The 21,052-nt window shown below is 37.1% G+C and overlaps 1 protein-coding gene across 2 annotated transcripts in view; it reads left to right on the forward strand.

The window, feature by feature from the left end:
* gabbr2 (gamma-aminobutyric acid (GABA) B receptor, 2) overlaps nt 1-21,052 on the forward strand; it is a 341,109-nt gene that overhangs the window by 261,090 nt on the left and 58,967 nt on the right. For both annotated transcript variants that reach the window (XM_006635781.3, XM_015357533.2), the window contains exon 13: nt 861-983. In XM_006635781.3, coding sequence (XP_006635844.1) covers nt 861-983 — 123 coding nt within the window. The remainder of the gene's footprint in view (nt 1-860; nt 984-21,052) is intronic.

The following is a 21,052-nucleotide window of genomic DNA, read 5'->3' on the forward strand; positions in this document are numbered from 1 at the left end:
CTATATTCAGAGGTGCAAAAAACACCTTATATTAAAATACACTATGGTTTTTCACTCAAGTGCCCTTTCAGTGTTAGGATGTTATTGCAAAACAGCTTAAATGTGGCAAACAAAGCACATCTACTATATTTAAATCAGGGAACATAACCATAATTTGCCATGATAGTCCAGAATCTCCTGTGGCATAGCAATCATAATTGAGAAAGCTACAAGCTTCCCTCCAAATCTTTTATTTTTGTCACAAAATATTTTGAGTGTGTTGTATCAACCCGTGTGGGCTAAAAGATAGATATAAAAATGTGTTTGGTTTTAAAATTCATCATGCTTGAAAATGTTTTAACTTTTGCTATCAATCTCGTTCAAATTAAAAAGATAAATGTTTATTAATACATTTTGATCACTATTTACACTGCAGATATGAGCTGATGTACCAATATATGCACAAATATTTTTCCCAAGCCTATGGTGACACTTCATTATGAGTCGACTATTATGGTGTGAAAATGATAAAATTGACCTCTCTTGCCTCTTACCCTAAACTTCTTTAGGTACATTACATCAAACCTGGCTTCTTCTGGCCTAAACCTTTCATCACAGCACCTCCTAAACCACCAAACCCTCTTCTTTTTTGCACTGTTTTGTACATGATGTAAATGAATAAATTCTATACCCGATTTTCAAAAGCATGGTGTGTTTTGACCTTTCCTTTGGTTTTCCATTCCGGTCAAATGCTGTAAAAAGATCAATGTACTTGTCTTTCATCAAAGGAAGTCCTGAATGCAAAAAATGGCTTTGTCGAAAATCAGAAGCACTGGCTACTGTTGCCTCTTCATTGCCTCTCTTCTGTTTTGTTTTTACAGATTATTAAAGACCAGAAGCTGCTGATAATAGTCGGTGGGATGCTGCTAATTGATCTCTGCATCTTAATTTGCTGGCAGATAGTGGATCCCCTAAAAAGGACAGTGGAAGAGTACAACTTGGAGGTATGTACTGTAGATGGCCCAGATCTAATGAGTTTGGGCCATTCTGAACCGATATCAAGCTTGGTGGGACATTGTGTGTGTAAAGAACACAGAACATGGAAAATATTCATGGTTTTGGATTGAAATGCTTTCTGTATTTTTTGTTATTCTATACATAAGTAGTCTGGAGAATTAGAGTGGTTTTGATTGGGGTTTTTGGTTATCTTAACGAGGGGAAATTGTGGATTATATTTGCTGATCAGTTACTGTCTCCTTAAAAACAAACATACAACATATACAGGTTGCATATATGTACATAAATCATACTTCTACACTGCCCAGTTTTACAGCCAAGCTGTAAAGCTTAATACCGATGACTACACTGTCATAAAGTGCTGGTTCACAGATTGGCCAGGGTGGATGCATTGTCACAGATGGTAGACAATACTACCAGAAGAGCCCATACTCTGGATGCAATCATATGCAATTTCAATAACTATGCCCTTTCTCCAATGGATATAAGCTTGAACATTGCAGACAATCAAACTTGAAAAAAAAACGTCTCCAGTTTACCCCCAACCATTTGTTTTCAGCTACAAAAGCTGATTCCAGCCTTGAAAGTGAAATTTTTGTCCAAAGTAGTACACTGTTGAAGTGTCTGTAATTATTACATGGGATGTTGCACAGTCAATAAAATGTATTGATTACAGAAGAAATCTCAAGAGAACTTCAGTGCGATACATCTCCTCACTAGACGCAATAGTATTCAGTTGCACAGATGAAGGCATTAATAAAAAGCAGAAGTTCTTCACTAAAATACTTGTTGTTCTTAGATGTCAATAACAACAGACATATTGTTATGTTTTATGTAATTCAATTGTTTACTTTACCTCAGAGTGCTCCATTTTGACATTTAATGAACTGCGGAATACTGTTGATAGGGCAACTCGCAGAAACTGTTAATTTTGTGCATATTTGTCCTTTTTGGAAACGAAGAAAAAAATTCAGACTGCAGGAATGTATTCAGGGAAGAATGGCAACAAGCAGGTTTTAGTATTCATTGCACACAGCAATGATGTACAGTACAGAAGGTCTTCCCTCTTCACCTTAATCATTCATTTAGAACTCCTGTTCACCAGCTTCCTAAATCATACATTTTCTGTTCAAGGTCCTTTGAGGTAAACAGTTTAAAGCTGCTTTCTATCTTAATTTTGTCTGCTATTATTCTCTTAGGTTAGAGAGTAAAAGTTATGCCATGTGCTGCCTCAGCTCAGTCGATGTGAATCATAGTCTGATTAAAACAGACCTGTGCAGCTTTCACTTTGTTCTCTTTATCACATGCTGCACTTGAGCAGGCACTGGGCATCTTGGTGAAAAAATCTATTTTACCAATGGTGCACTTTTGTGCCATAAATGTCATATTGTGTCATATTCATGAAGTGTATTTAAAGCCAAGAACAGAAGGCACTTCTTATTCCAATGTGTTGTGGGAGTATTGAAAAAGATGAAACCCCTTTCTTCTTTCAAGAAAAAGCTGAATAGGCTAAATGGCAGAATGGCTTCCTTTCATAAGAGAACAACCTTTCCTTGTTATTTCCTTGTTATTCTACACTTGGTCAGTGGTACCAAAGGCTGATGGGTGTGATGCAAAGGAGACAACATTGACTTTGTTGTTGGCATCTAAAAACAATTTAAGGGATGTTGTGAGTTTAATGTGAATGACACATTACACAGCATTTATTTATCTTTTTCATCATTAAGTTTTCTTCTAGTATGTGGGAGGGAAGCAGGAACTTAACACCCCCCCAACCCACACACACACACACACACACACACACACACACACACACACACACACACACACACACACACACACACACACACACACACACACACACACACATCCCACTGCCAAGCATCCGCTAGCCAGGAGGTGGATGTTGGCAAGTAGTTCTGGAAGGAAACATTTGGCTGCTCAGATCCTCTCCTTCCCAGCAAGGGGTCCCTGTCAAATCAAGCCAGTGACACAGTAGTACTGGAATAGCTGAGAAAGGCAATATTAATTATAAAAAACTGGCAAAGCCTACAGTTTATTTAAATTTTCTTCTAACACAAAAGAATAATGATAGAAGTAAGATCAATTATAGTAGTAAGAAATATTGTAGAACATAGATATACATTGAGCATCTGGTCTTTTGCAATATAGAATGACTACATACTGTATAATAATATTGTGCGTGGAGTGTTACTTGAAAGGTTCATGCAGTACATTCCCTGTTATCCATTGTGCAATAGTCATCCATGGTACTGCTGTGTCAACTAGTGAAGCTAAACACGTGTCTGAGAGCAAGGACATTCTAAAATTGTACGCAATGTTTTTTCAGACAAATTCGGGCCAGCAACTTCCTAATTTTCTAAATAGAAACTGAATTATTTCAGGGATCATGTTTTATGAGAATAATGCATACTTATTGACTAGCAGTAAATTTTATAATGAAATTGCATGGCATTCAGTGACAGTTTTAAAGATCATACAAGAAAACACAAAGACATTACAAAATGAGGGACAACAGTATATTTTAATACATATTTTAAAGATACTGTAATAAATACATTTATTTATTTATTTGTTAAATGAATAAATAAAGTTATTGCAAATTAACTGCATTATCATACTTGCCATCCTTCCATTGACCATTGACCATTTTTGTTTTTGGTTGTAGGTTAAATGTCCAATCATTTTTAATTCCTGCATTATTAATTGTTCTACTGTTCCATTCATGTTCCTATAAATTGTAAAGAAAGGCTTTATTTTAAACTTAGCTAATGTGTGCAAGAAAAAAAAATAATTTACCAATGTTAGTCCAGTCCATAGCCTTTTCTGAGTATTCATATCTCATACTGTGTACTGTATTTTGAGAATCTTATTCCAAATATAGTTCAGGTGGTTAGCTCCGTCAGCAATCCGTAGGCTGCAAAAGGAACAAGAAATAGGTTTATTCCATGCTGAAAAGAGAAGAAAGACTGTGGAGCCTTCTTCGGGTATCAAGGTATCAAGTTTGACTCCAAGACTGAAGCATTGTGCTTTCTTTCTTCTCTTTTCATCATGGAATAAACCTATTACTTGCGTCTTATTCCTAATGTTTGACATTGACTTGATTGATCTTTGTTTTCTCGATCTGCAAGGAACAAAAAAAAAAGAATAAATAGCCAATTTCAGTACCATACACTTCACAGTATAAAGGAAAATAACTACATTGTTTGCATTAAACTACAGTATGTTTTGTTTTTTGTTCCATTTTCATGATGGGACAATAAAAACTGTCAAAAATTAGAATATTTAAACTTTTAAATGTGCTCTTAATATTAAAAACTACTGCAGCATCTCTTTAGATGGCAAACACTCCCCTCTCTCATTCTGGCTGACACTTTGCTTTTGGGTTGGAACATATGTTAACAAGTCCTGCCACTGATGTTTATAGATCTTTTCAGCTCACAAGTATTCAACAAGCAAGGACCAGAGAGGTATGGGAATTAATCAGCTGTGACAAATAGTCACACAACTAACAACCTGCATGCAAAACAAATGCTCCACATTTAGTGACTGTAAGTGCTGTTTTGTTCCCATGCAAATCTTTATATATTCATCCTTTGTGAATATATAAATTTAGATATTAAATAATAGAATATTGAGAATAGAATTTCTGAAGTCTGATACACATTTGGTATCATATGTATTGTGGTAGGGTTTTTTGTGGAGTTTGGACATCTGCAAAATCTACAAAGAAGATACAGTATATGAAATGAAAATGCATAGAGTATTCAACCCTATGAATACTGTAAGTGCTAGGTAGGAGTGCCTTTAATGGTGATTACCGCTGTCCATGTTTTTGGATAGGTCTCTACCTGTCAAAAAGCGTTCTTTCAGGACCCTGTGTAGACAACACAATCCGGGAAGGAGTGAGGAAAACACGGGGGGAAAAGCATGCAAAGGGGCTAGAAGGAAAACAGGGGGCGTGTTCATGGTGTGCTGGTGTTCAGGGGAGGTGTGGCCGAGGCAAACAGTCCAAGGCAGTCCGAGGCAAATCCATGGGTGTAGCAGAAGTCCAAGACCGGGTAATCCATCCTGACAGACAGAGTTAAAAGCCGGAGCGGGATCCAGTGGAGGGACGGGGGAATAAAAGTTCACACTTTCACACAGAATATTACTATACACTTATTTTAGTGACCTTTCACATACAGTATTCTTTTACATCTGAACTGATTTAGCTTTGCCATAACAAAGGGGATAAGTACTTACTGCATGTAATCATGAATCTTTTGTCGTTTACAAAAATATTTAATAATTAATTTGTACCTTTATTACTTTAGATTAAACTCTGTAGATACAGAATATCCTCCTATTTGAAAATGTCATGAATGCAACCGCAAAATGTGGAACATTTGCAGGGGGTATGAACACTTTTGCAAAGCACTGTAACATTTTCTCAAATTGAAAACGCTCTGCATCAGCACATATGAAATTCGCCGTGTATGAAATTCAATGTGCTTGAAGTCATGGAAGATATTGCTTGTAAAAGAGTACTTTGAGTTATTAATAATGCATATTTTTCTTTCTGCAGATAAAACGGTTGTCATTGTATTCAAACAGACTTTTCTCATCAGTGTCAGGCAAAGCTGATTATACTGTATATTTTGAATTAACAGAAACATTATTTATATTAAAATATTTCCAACTCAACACATTAAATACTGGCACACATTAAATGGTGGTACTGTATGTGCTTTATTTCCTTGATATACACATTCAGCACTGACCAGTTCAGAAACCGTGTTGTTTATTGTTGAAAATACTATATTTGAATATCCACTTCAAGGCCAATATATGTTGTTTGTATATTTTTTAATATTTTGGAACTTTTTTTATTTATTTGTTGAATTTGCTACTTTAGGGAAACAGGAAACAGCCTTTATTTTACTAATTTTGATTGGATCAAAAAGAACCCAACACCAATAGACAGCTGTCCTTCACAAGCAGAACGGTTGTCTCTTTAAGTGACACTGTAATTCCAGACTTAACATGAAAGGCTTTCCATGTGGACTTATTATTCCACAATTTATGTAATGATTTTAGATTTGCAGATAGAATAAATATCAGAGGAAGTGCAGAGCAGCCACCGGCATTAGCACAATACAAATTGTTTCATTTCCTATTTTTTACAGTAATAAAATGATATCCACTAGTTGGAACTGTAGTGTTGTGAGCACTTTCTATCACATTAAGCCTTCAGCCTTCATTTCTGTCTCGTTTATGAGGGGAACTGGAAGCTAACACAAATCTGACTTTCATTAAAGAATGGCAAATGGCGTCTCCCCCCAAAGACACATGTTTTTAAGGAAACACGCAGCGCAAATAAAAGTCCACATTATTACATAGGGATTCCCTCTGTGTCTCCAGAGCTACAGCACAGGACTGGCAGAAGTCTCTTTTGGGCAACCAGACACGCATTGGTTGCTATGACCACAGGAGAAGCACAAATCCACGTACAGCAGCGCGCTGCATGTGTCTCCCTGTGGGAATAGCATGCAGCTGACAAGGCAGATGGAATCTGAATGAGAGTCACACTTGTGCTTGCCCCTCTGGGACAGAAGGAAAAGTTTTAGTTATGTAGTTAAGTACAGTATATACTGTACAGTACAGTCTGAAATTTCTACACGTTGCTATATGCCACAGTATTCTAGAACTCCATTTGTCAATATCATACCATTTATACTAAATCTAGGCCATCAACATTAATAATTTGTATTCTGCTTTTAAAATGCCACTTCTATTTAGAGAGTTTCTTAATAAACTTAGATGCGCAGTTTAAACTTTACAACACTGAATCTGAAAAAAATCATATAAGTGCAAAACTAGGGCCCAGGACACTCCAGCACATTGCATTAGATTGCTTTGGTTTGCTTCACCTGGAATCATTTTTTTGTATAATTGGTTTCTGTGAGCCCCAATACACTGGAGTGTTGCCTCACTGGGCGCCTAGGAGTGGTGCAGATTTCTTGGAAAGGCTTTTGAAGCACTGGTTGACTGACACCTGACCTCAATGTGATGTCTACTGTCAGATTTCCTCTCACCAATCTCAGCTGTTTTATGAAATACTTTTCTTCATTAGCCACTAACTCCTTATTTCAAAGACATGATACTCTCCTTGGTCTTGTCCTTAGGCGTCCATATTGAATCACTATATTCTCTTTCATTTCTGACATGAGCTACTGTACCTCACAATCACAGGCCCCCTAGAAGGAGAAAATGGGACTACAGCTTGGGCTCCTGTGATTAGATAGATACTGATCCCGTGAGGGAAATTGCATTGCAACAGCAGCTTAACACAGACAACACAGCCACAGTGTAACGAATGATACAATAATAATAAGAATACAATACAATACAATCAGTACAGTGAGGGGTGCACTAAAAGAGTTACTCACAGTCCAGGACACACAAAGAACAAACTAGAACAGAACAGTACGCAGAAAAATCGTATTGCACATATGAATATAAATATAGATGTAAATATATATATATAAATATAAATGTACTGCACGGGTCCCTGGCATATATTGCACAAAAACTGTTGTAAACAGGAAAAGAAAAAGAACAGATGTAGCAGTTTACTGTTCAGTCCAGAAACAGGTCACTGTCAGTGTTGCCTCTGCCCAGACGCAAGGTGAATGTGTTGTACAGTCTTATGGCAGAAGGCAAGAATGACCACCTTATCATATGGGATGGAACCCTAGACAGTAAGAAATAAGTTCCAATAATTGTTTCTGCTTATGTTTAATTATTATTCCTGCTGGCGTTCTGTTCTAACTGTTGTATACAAAGCTGTTTAGCCTCTTTTTGGAAGTGTGTCTCTTTGAATCTCTTTGGGTTTTGGGGGAGTGTGAAGGTACCAGGGCCCTGGTGAGAGCTCCCACCACTGGAGGACAAACGTTCTTTGTGAAAGCAATAATATCAGTTTAGCAGCATAGGTAGAGTTTCAAAGGGGAAGGGAAAATTGTCCTCCTGAACAGACCGGAAGTACAGGTTTCAACCCCAGCCAGCAGTGTGGAAACTCCATTTTAGGAGGATGACACTCATCCTCAAACAGCGTCCATCTAACAGCAGGAGGAAAGAGATGACATGGACCAATAGCCAAAATTAGGACCCCATGTTAAGATAAAGCCTCCAGGTTCCCTTTCTAAAGCCAGGGCAGGTTGCCAGTACTGATGGTAATGTACATCAGTTACCATAGCGAGGCCAGAGCCCATAAGGAATGTTTCCTCTCTAGAAGTAGAGGGTAGGCTGTGCATAATACGAGCCAACATCAGGTCTTCATGCAGTCCTCCAGCTCCTTCCACAAAACCAGCAGCTATGGAGAAACAGATTGGGGTGTTTTGCAGCAGGGCTTGTGCGGGGGAACAGGGACAGTTCAGAAAACTCTGCCAGAGATGCAGCCAAGGTGCTTCAGTAAGAGTGAGGATGAACTCTTCTCTCCTTGTCCTTCTGAACCCATGTAAGCACTAAATGCCACTGTGAAAATAAAAAAGAAAAAAGAATAAAAGTCCTTTATCTTCTATTTCTGTTGATATCACATTTTCTGGCTTTTACTGTATGTAACATACTGTACTCCTGAAGGTAGTCCTCAGTCTTCTTAAGATTAAGACAGGAAGACATGTACTGGTGAACCAAGCCCAGGCAGAGCTTTATCTTTCGCTGTGAAAGAAATGGCTTGCTTCGAGCTACCCCCAGGAACAAGAGTCTTGACTCCCTGCCACAATGCCCAATGTCTGTCAACAAAAAAAGAGTGGAACAAACTGTCATGCCTCTAGATGCCTGTGGGCCCAGACTCTGTATCTTGCCACATTAGAGAGCAACAGATTTGTTTGCTATAAACATTTTTCTCTCTCATGTATGTTTCTCATTTTCTGTGTGTTTAATTGACAAAAACACTTTATGGTTCTTTCATACGAATGCCGTTACAATCATACAGTATGTGGCAAGACTCACTCCAGGTCAGTTGCAGGGCATGGTACTGTATATTGCAAGGAAAATGCTTGTGTTAGAATGCAGCCTGCAGTGTTCAAAAGTGGGATTTGGTGACTCAACGTCATTCAAAAAAAGATTCTCATGTTTATTTCATTAAGAAAATGTACAGGAATAGAAATAGCACATGCTTGATTTAAACACCACTGTGCCCCTTTTCAGACTGCTTCATACATTTGTCTTTGTCTAAGTATCTGATATTAGACATTATAGTAAGGTGCTCAATTCATTCACCTGATCCATTTTATATAGTATATGATTTTGAAGGTTCCTTTTTATGCAGCCCAAATAGAGGCTCTTCTACTGGTGCAAGTGATACAGAGAACAAATTTGGTATTCCAGGGTCAGTTTCTTGACTGATTTCTGTCTTGATTTCTTGAGTGTGTGCCTGCTCTCTAGTACCTTGCCATGATTAACCGGTAATACAAAGTTCCACTTTTAAACTATAGTTTGAGTCTCAGGGAGAACAAATGGAATATTAATTGATAAATATTATATAACAAGTTAACAGATTTATTTTAAGAAATATTTTCTTATTTCAGCTGTGCCTCATCTCTTAATATATATATATATTTTTGTAATATATCTCTTGTAACATATTTTGGAAATATTTTGGGGTTACACCTTGTAGATCTTGTATTGGCATTATATCAGGTACTTACCTTACCTTTTTTCATGTTTGCACCTATCATCTATATTTTGGTGCACAACTAAAATGTTTTAAAGAATTGGCAACAGTTTTCTCTCTTTTGTTTTCTCTCTTTTTGTCTTTGAAAATTTTAAAACTGTTGGGTTTTAAGTCCAGTTTTATTTGCAGGAAAAACTGTATTGCTTTAGCAATTTCTAAAAGAAATAATGAAGGTGCTTTATTCCTTTGACAACTTCGGATTGTGCATTTGGCATATTAGCAGGTGCTGTGTGTCTGGACATTTGTTTTAGTCTGCCATGTCTTCACAGGAGAACAAAGGCAAATGTAATCAGGGAAGCTGTAGGATGAGACACCAATCACATGTGTTAGTTTATTTAAATTGGAAACAGTACATGCAGAAATTGAATTCAAATAAAAATTCCCATGTTGCTTTTTGACTGGAGAATGCATTTGAATGCTACCTTGAGAATTAGGAGAGCAGCTTCAATTTGAATTCCATATTTCAGTGGAGTACCCATTCTGATAAAATTCTGAATGTTTGTGAATAGAACCTGTGGTATATACACACTTTACATTTCAAAATTCCATTATAAGACAGAATTGATTCCAACCAATTGAAACCAGATATGGCAAACAGCAATGTACTTCACAGGGGAAATGATATTCCAAAAGTGACAAGGAAGTCTCTGACTAATACTTTCTTGTTGACTTTTAAGAGAGGATGCTTGAAGAGAGCTACTGTATGCTCTTTAATAATGCCTTTCTATGTTATGTAGCAGAAATAACTGTATGTTGTATGCTATGAACCTCTTTTATTCTAGCTCCTACTTGGAAAAGAGAAAAGTGGAAGGATCCTTTTTGTTACTGATGTGAAATCATGTTTTGGTGCACTGCAGGGGATTATGGAGAGAAATACTCGCAGTATCAATATTGCTGACAGTAGGCTGAAGTAGAAGCCTTGCAAGGGCAAGAAAAACAAGTTGGTTTACAGCCGAGAAATTCTCCAGGGCCTGTCGTGCAACATCACAGGATCTCCTGTGCTGGTTATTTACTGGTTATATTGTGGAACCCTCAAGGAAATCTCAGGCAATCCCTTCAACGAGAGGCTGTGGTTTCTGCAGCAATATCATAACAAGACAAACAAATGGGCGTTAATTATCTTTGTGTCCTATTTTGCTGTTTCATAAAGTGCAGACTTTATTCAAGGCAGTTGTTGAATTTATTTTCATGCTGAGTTAGTCATACAGTATATTTTCACTGAAGATTGTAACTGTCTTTGATTTGTTTTAGCTAATGTAGAGGTCGACAACAGTTAAACCACCTTTTGTCAGGCAAAAGGTGGATAGTTTCATTTTCTTCTTCTATGGTACACTGTGCTGCAAAGATAGGTCTTGAATCTGTATATGACCATCCCAGGTACAAGTAGCTTCCCTGAAGTTGAGATGAAACAAAAATCATTAGGAAACTTTAGGAAAAACATTCATATTACATTTTGTTAGCCTTGACATCAGGAAACCGGAAAGCATCCTGTTAATTGTGTTTAAGGCTGAGGTGTAGGATCAAATTAGACTAAAAGAAGATTGCTCTATGAGCCAGATGTACGTAAGTGTACTGACGGCAATGCAGTCTCACATTACGATAACACAACAAAACCCTGGCCAAATCCCACAGCATTTGGATCGCTAGGAGCTTTTCGATGCTGAACACAATTTGCATTTATAGTGTTATCGCTGTGCAAATATTTAAGTGTAGATTTTTTTTTTTATGATGAGTGTGGGTTGCCAGGCTACATTTGTTTTTGTAAAGAGTATAATCTTTTAAATTGCTTCTGCAACAACAACTATTGCTTTGAATGCCACAGAAACAATTAGAAAAGTATATAAACCTTAGATTTTTCAAGAGAAAAACAAGTAGGAAGGGTATATGTGTATATGACTTTTAGTATACATGCTGCATTCCTTTTCATCAGCCACTGCAGTTGCATAAAATCATTGCCTATCATTCAATATTAAGCTGAAGTAGCTCTTGACAGCGTGGGTTATATGAGGAAGAGCTCACTCAAAGGAATAATGTAGGCTCTGTCTGGATACAATAAATGCACTAGCCTACCTATTGAATAAGTAGGAGTAGGGAAATGTTAGGTGAGGTTTTAATAAAAAAGTTGAGCTGTGATGTCTGCAAACATTTTCTCCCTCTCTTAATATGCCTGTTAATTCAATGTCATGGGCTGAATGGGTTGAATGGCCTTGTCTTGATTATAACCTTTCTTATGCTCTGTCTGTCTCTCTCTGTCATTTATTGTAAACAGCCATTCAGTGTTTTATATGGACTTTATTAAGCCACTGTTAACTGTAACTGACAAGGTTAATTAGATGCCCCTGATTTTTATGGAAATAAAAGCATTAATGAGTATTTGTGAGAGATATTGGATTTGGATAGGGATATTTTCCCCTATGATACACGACATTGCTCGGCATTGTTATAAACCATTTTTGCACTACAAAAAGAAAGAGATAAATTCAAACTTAACCCCCAAGGGGTTCAGATCTGTTTTAATGAGGCACTTGACAGATTAGATCACTTGTCCTTGCATAGCTCTACTGAGAGCTACTCAGCAGGACACAAGTGGTTTTGCCAAGAAAAGTCAATCCATTCAATTTCAGCAACCAGTGAGCTAAATATCACCACCATGGAGGTTGTATGATCTAGGACAGTGGTTTCCAACATTTTTTAGAGTGGGAGCACTTTGGTGTTTACGGTTCTCCCATGGACTACTTGCCATTCATTTTCTTTCACTATAGCTTTTTCGAAAAGTCCTTTAATGTGCACTGTTTTTCTGCAACTTCTTCAACTTTTAAGACATCCCAGTTGAAATAGGAGCACCATAATGTAGGGTTCCACTTTTAAGGAGGGACAAATATGTCAAAATTAAGCTAAGAACAGCTTCGCAATATATGTATATACTGTATTATATACAGTACATCAATAGTTATTTGTACTTTTTTGATTGGTGCATATTTCTGTTGCCATTTTACATTTTGATTTTTTACTAACCACATTTTCTATTAGGCTCCTCACCCACAATTGGAAGCTAAAATAATTATGGATGGAACCCCACATTAAAGGCTCCTTGTTAATCAGGACAGCCATGCTGTGTGTGTTAATGCAAGATGGTTTAAACAGTAAGGAACAAAAAGTTAAGCTCTATGGACATGAAGATAGAGACCTTCATGAGAAAACAACTTTTATTATTTTTTACACGAATATTATCATTTTGATCATACAGTACATCCATTTTCTAACTACTGTAGCCCATGCAGAAGCCAGAGCCTAACCCACCAGATGTGGGTACAGAGCAGGCTACACCCTGGACAGGATACAAGTCCATTGCAGGGCACACAAAGACACAAACAAACACACACTCACACTAGGGCCAGAATTCCCTGTAGCCTATTCACTTTGGACTTTTTCTTTGGACTGTGGGAGGAAACTCACATAAACATGGGCAGAACATACAAACTCCCAGGAATTGAACCCATGGCCCCAGTGCTGTGAGGTAGCAATGCTAACCACTGCTTGTGAACTTAGCTGAAGTCTCTCCTAAATTCTGGTCTCATGAATAACCCATGGTTCCCTTTTATAAATATTATTAAGTTATTTGTAATGCTTTCAATCATCTTTATTCATGTATGCAGCTGAAGCACATATTTATATATATATATTTGTATGATGAGGCTTAATCTTAGCAAATAAACTACCATTAGAAATTGTTGCTGCTGTTTTGAATTAATATTGAGAAGCAACTTCTATTCTACTGCATGAAGGGTGACTTGCTGCAATTTTGTTATTATATTACAGTATATTGTTTAAGGAGTTTGTTTCCAATTAAGGCTTACTGTTCTTTAATGTTAATACTTTGTTGGACAATTTGAAATACAAAAATATTACATTTCTAAACATCTCCATCGTACCTTAGAGGATATTCCAAAACAGTAGCAGATTATAGTGAACATACTTATTAGACAGCAAAGCATTTAGGATAAAATGTCTTCTTTTTATTGCTTTAATAATAATAATAATTGCTTACACTTATATAGTGCTTTTCTGGACACTCCACTCAACAGGACACTTTACAGGTAATGGGGACTCCCCTCCACCACCACCAATGTGCAGCATCCACCTGGATGATGCGACGGCAGCCATAGTGCGCCAGAACGCTCACCACACATCAGCTATCAGCCAATTCATAGATGGGGATTATAAAGGGGGCCGTCATAGGTAAGGGCCAATGGGAAATGTGACCAGGAAGCCTAGTCTTTTTGAGAAACGCCCTGGGATTTGTAATGACCACAGTGAGTCAGGACCTTGGTTTTACATCCCATCCGAAGGACGGCACCTGTTTACAGTACAGTGTCCCGATCACTATACTGGGGCATTAGGACCCACATAGACTGCAGGGTGAGCACCCTCTGCTGGCCCCACTAACACCTCTTCCAACAGCAACCTTAGTTTTTCCCAGGAGGTCTCCTATTCAGGTACTTACCAGGCTCACACCTGCTTAGCTTTGATATGCTTTTATAAATGAAAGTGTTTCCAATAATGTTGTCTAAAAATGACAGTAATACATTAGGCAGAATTTCATATGAATGTGTCATACACCTTAATCATGCTCATGGTCATTTAAAGTTGGTAGTTTAGGGCATTTTCTTCCTATCCAGGCTCCCTTTATGGTTATTTTCATGCTAAAGACACAATCATGTTGTCACAAAGCTCTTTGCACATCCCACTAGATGAATTTAAGACTTTTTCTTAAGAAATTAATCTATATGCATCTTTCATACTTTAAATAAATAATAAGAATCTTGCAGAAAGACCACCTTGGTATTTTTCAGGGTATGTTCCCCATCTCTAGTGCATAAGCATGGAAATTTACAGTATGTGACCTCCAGTAGTTTCAGAATTATAATCAATGATATGATGGGCAGGTGTTTTTAGCATTTGATGTGTGTCATCATTCATTACCAACAGGAAAATACTAAACATCTTGGTTCTCCATTCAATTTTCTATGAATCGTATAAAATGAAGTACAAACTGCAGCACTGTTTAGAAAGTTGAATAGCAATATTGTAGGGAAAAGACCAATTGAAACTTTTGAAAGGTAGAGTGGTCAAAATTCATCTAAAAAATGAAAGCAGAACTATTTTTGCTGTGACCATTTTATCATAATACTACATAAGTAAACATTTAAGAGCTATCTTCAAAACCATACCTTCTATTTTTTTTATTTTTTTAGTAGATGGATAGGGAATTGATGAGCCTTGTAAAAAAACATCTACAAACTCCAGCACACTGAAAAGTTGCTTTTTACTAAATTTTGCAATATTAAAGATCCAACTAGACATTCTATTAATCATGGGGGCAGGGAAATTCAAATATCAATTTGCCTGGTTATAATGTTAAAAAACAAGGAATTCTAGTCTCTCATTGGGGAATGTCTAATACAGATGACACGTCTAAAAAGATCTATAAGACATACCCAAGTGAGCTGAGGAAAATTGAAAAGACAATAATGAAAAAGTATGGCTCAGCTGTCCATTTGAACTGCAGATTGATTGAGCAACAGATGTGATTTCTCAGTTTAAAGAGAAATTCCTATCATGTACTGTATAAAGAGAAGGAACATGATTCAAATATCAACAGTTTTGTCAAAACAAACAAAACATTTGGAGCGTCTAATTTTATGGTTTAGAAAAGCCACAGCTTCAGAGAGAGCAGATTCTATTATCATTCTATTATAAAACCAAAGTCCACAGATTCTCTTTTGCTGCAAATAACATTGGTACAGATCTACCTGCAAAAAATTAGCAGTGAAAAATAATACATCTACAATATATATATATATGTATATGCTGTATAGTGTAGTATATACATTTACATATAAAGGTGTTAGTGGGGCCAGCAGGGGGTGCTCACCCTGTGTACTTTGTGGGTAATGCCCCAGTAAAGTGACAGGGACACTATACTGTAAACAGGCGCCATCCTTCAGATGAGACGTAAAACAAAGGTTCTGAGTCTCTGTGGTCATTAAAAATCCCAGGGCGTTTCTCAAAAAGAGTAGGGGTGTTACCCCGGTGTCCTGGCCACATTTCCCAGTGGCTCTCAATCATGGCCTCCTAATAATCCCCATCTGTGAATTGTCTTCATTCCCCTCCCCACTGATGTGTGGTGTATGGTGAGCGTTCCAGCGCACTATGGCTGCTGTCGCATCATCCAGGTAGGGGCTGCACGTTGGTGGTAGTGGAGGGGAGTCCCAATTACCTGTAAAGCACTTTGAGTTGAGTGTCCAGAAAAGTTATTAATATTAATTACTATTATAATTATATGTTATGATTATAGGGCAGCACAGTGGATGGCAATGCTGTCTTGCAGCTCTAGGGCCCTTGGTTGAATTTTGGACCTGGAATGCTCCCTGCGTGGAGCTTGTGTGTTCACCCTGTATTCATATAGGTTTCCTCTAGGTGCTCCAGTTTCTTTCCACAGTCATACTGATAGTTTAATTGGCTTCTGGTGTGAGTGTGTGCCTGTCTGTGCCTGTGTATGCCCTGAGATAGACTAGAGTCCTGTCCAGGGTGTACCCTGCCTTGCCAGGTTAAGTTCTGGCTTCCCTGTGACTATGTGCTGGATAAAGTGGTTATATTCTAACTAAAGGTTAAAATATATCTGTTTTTAAAAATGCTTGAGAAGTCAAAATGAATTGTTGAAAGCTGAATATTAAAGTTTTTTAGATTAATAGCATTTTGTTCAATTTCATTCTTTCTGGTTCAGTCATGGGAATTTAAAACAATTCATAACTGGAAAATTCTAAAAAAAAGCAGCAATGTTACATTAAATCTGGAAAAATAATCAGCTGTGAAATAACTCTAACAAGATAAATGAGGGTAATAAACAGGAATAGATTAAAACCTCAGATTTACATATATGGATAGAAATGACTATTTTTTAAATATATCCCACCACTGATAAATTCATTGTGCTCCAGTTTACTCTCACACTGCGAAAGACATGCTGTCTAGGGTAATTAGCTTCTCCGGCATCTTCCAGAGTGTTTCCTTCATTGTGCCCTTTGTTCGGCCACAGCTAACTGTGACCATATATTAGATTAAGTAGTGCTTGAAAATTGATTGATCGAAGAAACTAAGCTTTAAAAGTTCTCATCAAATTAAAATACAATTTCATGAAATGTTTGAAAAAATAATTTAATAGACCTGGAGGTTTTAAAGAATATAAGAAATCTGCAAATGAGAGAAGGTCTTTTGACAAAGGTCATTAGATTTTTATTATTTTGTATGATTATTTAGCTTGTCCTAAACCTCAAAAACCCTGTATGCAAAAAAGCACCTCTTGGTCTCAGTTTTAAATGTACTTAACTATGTTTCCTTTTGTGGCCTTCTAGGTAAAGGTTTCATTGTTGATTTTGAAGAAGTCTATAACATTAACTTTGTCAGTGCCTTTCAGGATCTGTACTAAATCAGTTTCCCTTGCGTTCTTGTCATTTTGATACTAAAAACATTTAATTCCATTAATCTGTCAGAACAGGGCATTCCTCTCAGTCTGGCAGTGGACCTGGTAATTTTTCTCTGACCTAATTCAAGAGCAATGTATTTTTAGTATTAGAATGTCCAAAATTCATTGTACAGAACTGTACAGAAATTCTAAAATTGTACAGAACATCTAAATGAGGTCCTACTAGTGCACTGTACAATTTTGAGCATTATATAACTTAATTTAAATTAAATGTTTTTTAACTGCATTATATCACCTAACATTATTTGCCTCTATTAGACGATGTAAATAATGTGTCCACCAAAACAAATGTATTTTACAGGTTCATTTTCAAGCTTAGTGTTTCCCATTTTATACTGTATATTTGTATAATATACATTTCATTTCACTGAACTTGTCTACACTAAATGTCTTCTTCCAGGCGTTTACAAAGTCTTAAGCTCCAACTACATGTTTTAAAATTGTCTTTACAGCTTCAGCTGTGATTTACTGTAGCTTCTGCCAACCTTCTTATTTGGGATCATATACTATTTTCCTTATAATGCTAGATTTTTGCTTAAAAGAAAATAAGAAGAGCACTGATCCTAGCACAAACCCCTGTGGTACCCCACTAATTACACCAACTCAAATGGAATATTCACATTTCATTGGTACTTTCTGTGTCATTTATTATTTCAAAATACAAACATATCCCTGATGTAACAAGGGACTGGGTAAGGGAATATGGATCCTGTGCAGGACTCAGGAGAGAGAGAGAATACCAATCCAATTTGCTAAAGCAAAACGTAATCCAGGAAACAAGCAAGAAGGTCAGATAACAGTAGAGGCTACTGGAGAGCAACAATCCGAAATGCAAGGCTAAATCGTAAACGAGGGGGCAAGCTAGAAGGTCAGATACCGAATAGAAAGTAGAAGCAAATAACGCGCACTAGGGCGCTGGAGGAGAATCCGCAATAGTGAGCGGGGAAGTGAGGAAAGAGGGGAACTGAAATCGTGACAGGAGTGAACGGTGATACTGTAGGTACATTACTTGTGGCATGAGCGTTCGTTGAACACAGTGCGGATGGGAATGCAAGAAGGGTCAGAGACGCGTGTGGAATGCGTAACACCTGAATGACTACTATAATAGCATTGCAAAGATACACATGTACAACAAAGTGAAATACTGTAATACCATTAAATCTTAAGTCTATTATTTACATTTAAATGTTTCTATTACAGAGGTAATAGAAATTGTGCTGTCCAGAGTGAATTCCTGAACTGTTGCTTTAATGCCTCTGTGCAAGATGGTTCACCTGAACGTGCCAGAACTGCTAAACAGAACAAGCAATTGGAGAGCTGTAGAAGGCAACAAAATGGTTTGTGTAGTGCAGATTCTCCTATCATTGCCCCCTCTTTTCTATCAAGAAAGCTCCAGTTTTTTTTTTCCAACTAAATACCAAATATAGATGTGATGCAGCTCTTGTACTTAGACTTACTGACAAGCTTAAAATATAATACAGCATATAAATGAACATTACTTTTCATTCTCCAATTATATTAGTCTTTTCTTGTCTTAATTCTTGAATCCCCTTAATTAATGTTAACTACAACTCATTACATTTTCTGGAAATAAAAAACACTCTGGACTTTATCTGGTGACATTTGTTTTATCCAAATAACAGTTCAGCAATGTATTAATCATCACTGCTAGTACTTCTTTACAATTATTTGCAAAACTCTGACCAAAGAAAGATCAATTTTTTCTTCAGTTTGGGGTCCTCGTTTTAGTTAGAGTTGGAAAAAGAAGACAAATAAACCTCTTTTTTAAATAATTTTTAGTAACTCTCTTTTTTTGTAATACTAAATAATTCCTATGCTTGGGTACTTTACAATGCGGAAAGCATGCGTAGCCAGAAGAAGGCAACATCTAACCATTTTGTACACTTATCCCACGCAGTGTAATGTCAAAGAATCAAACATTTGCTCCTATTCGTCAATCCTTTTTTAGTCTAAAAAGGATCAATTTGAAATTGTTTCTTTTGCTTCCCACTAATGAAAGAAAAACCATCAGGAGGCTGATTTATATTCCAGTGGGCTTCCTGATGTCTTTTCCTTACTCTTGGGCTGCTGTTAATGCAGGCAGCAATAATATTGCGGTATAGCATCACCATGGCAACAGCCATGGTTCTGACACTGAGATACCAGAATACCACTGCTGATATTTAGGACAAAAAAAGAATCACTTTGTCCGCAATTGTTGCATTAATAAGGCACACAGAAACACATACAAAAACATGGCTGGTCATATTATGTTTTATTCTTTCCACCAAAAAAATCCTTTGCTCCTCTAATACATTCACCTGGGAGTGGAAGCCATCACAATCGTGCTGCAGTACTGTATGTGCGACTCCGTAACCCTACTCTGACTGTGCTGGCATTCACTGGGGCAGAATGGCAAGAGTGAGTCACTGCTTTCTTTGATGTGTAAATGCACCTTAAGAAGGATGTTTAATATTTCAAGTAATTGGTCTGAACATGAAAGCTCTCATTAGCAACTGCTGGTGAGTGGAGATAAGAAAGTGTATAGTTAGTGGGACACTGTAATATTTTGTGCCTGGTGAACGAATAGGGTCTAGGCCACAGAAATTTCAGGGTTTTTTTTCTGGCTTGCCCTGATTCTCGTGTAGGAGGACTGGTCTTTTGGGAATAGTGAGTGGACGTGGATGTTTAAAAATACGCAAGCCTCTGAGGCTCTAGCTAATACAAACATGACAGATTTTTTTAAATGTATTTTTTAGCAGGCTACCAGAGATGTTACCGTGACTGCTTCAAAGAGAGACACATTGAGAGTGATAGCCGTTGCAAATGTCTAATTCTGAATGGCTCCGATATGACACCTGCAGTAAGTCTGCTGTCACATGTGTTAGTCCTGCCTGACAAGCTGAGGGATAATTAGGCACGCAAGGCAAGTGCTGCTTAAACATAAAAAACATAAACCAATCAGAGGGTCTGAACCCCTCTTAAAATGTTCAGAATTTTCACTTTTGAAAATTGAAGAAGAGGTCTTTCACTTTTACATTGGAAAAAGAGAGCATATTCTGTGATAGAAGCTTGATAAACACAAAATACCTCACACAAAATTAGAGACAAATGGCTTTAGCTCTCATGTTCTGCTTTTTAATTATAATTTTTCTGGTCTAAAGAAGGGTTACGTCAAGCCATCCAAGCATATCTACGAAAAGTATTTACGTTTTCAGCTGCACCTGAATTTTTTCTCTGGGCTGAAAATTAATTGATTACTAATGTGCAATGGATTCGAATTTCATGAGGTCCTTATCATTTCCAGGCACCGAGCATTTGTGCCCAGAGAAATAACACCCATTGTGAAAATCAACAATAAAACGTATATATTATATTGTATTTTTTGTTTATATCGCAGCAGAATTTTTTAATTGTTCACAATAAGCTGTTTGCTAACATAATGAAGTGTGAAGTATCAGGGAACAACTGTGGAACAAAAATAGGAGGAAAAATGCAAATTCTGAGAGGTAGAATCATTCTCATGTGTCACAGTGAAATACATAACGCACAACAAAGTGTTGATACAGCACATTGAGACTGGCTAACTGCAAGCAGTTAGGGAATACCATATCTAAATAGGATACCACAGAGATGAATGTATTGTGAATGCTACTGTATGAGTCCTGGAAAGGAAATAGGACATACTGTTTCACCATGATGTGGGTGCGCAAAACTGGTAATGTTGCTACTGTATGATATGAGAGAGCCTGTACTCTCCAGTGGTGTTGTTT

This window comes from Lepisosteus oculatus, chromosome 10 (assembly GCF_040954835.1).
Source record: "Lepisosteus oculatus isolate fLepOcu1 chromosome 10, fLepOcu1.hap2, whole genome shotgun sequence".
NCBI classification, from domain to species: domain Eukaryota; kingdom Metazoa; phylum Chordata; class Actinopteri; order Semionotiformes; family Lepisosteidae; genus Lepisosteus; species Lepisosteus oculatus.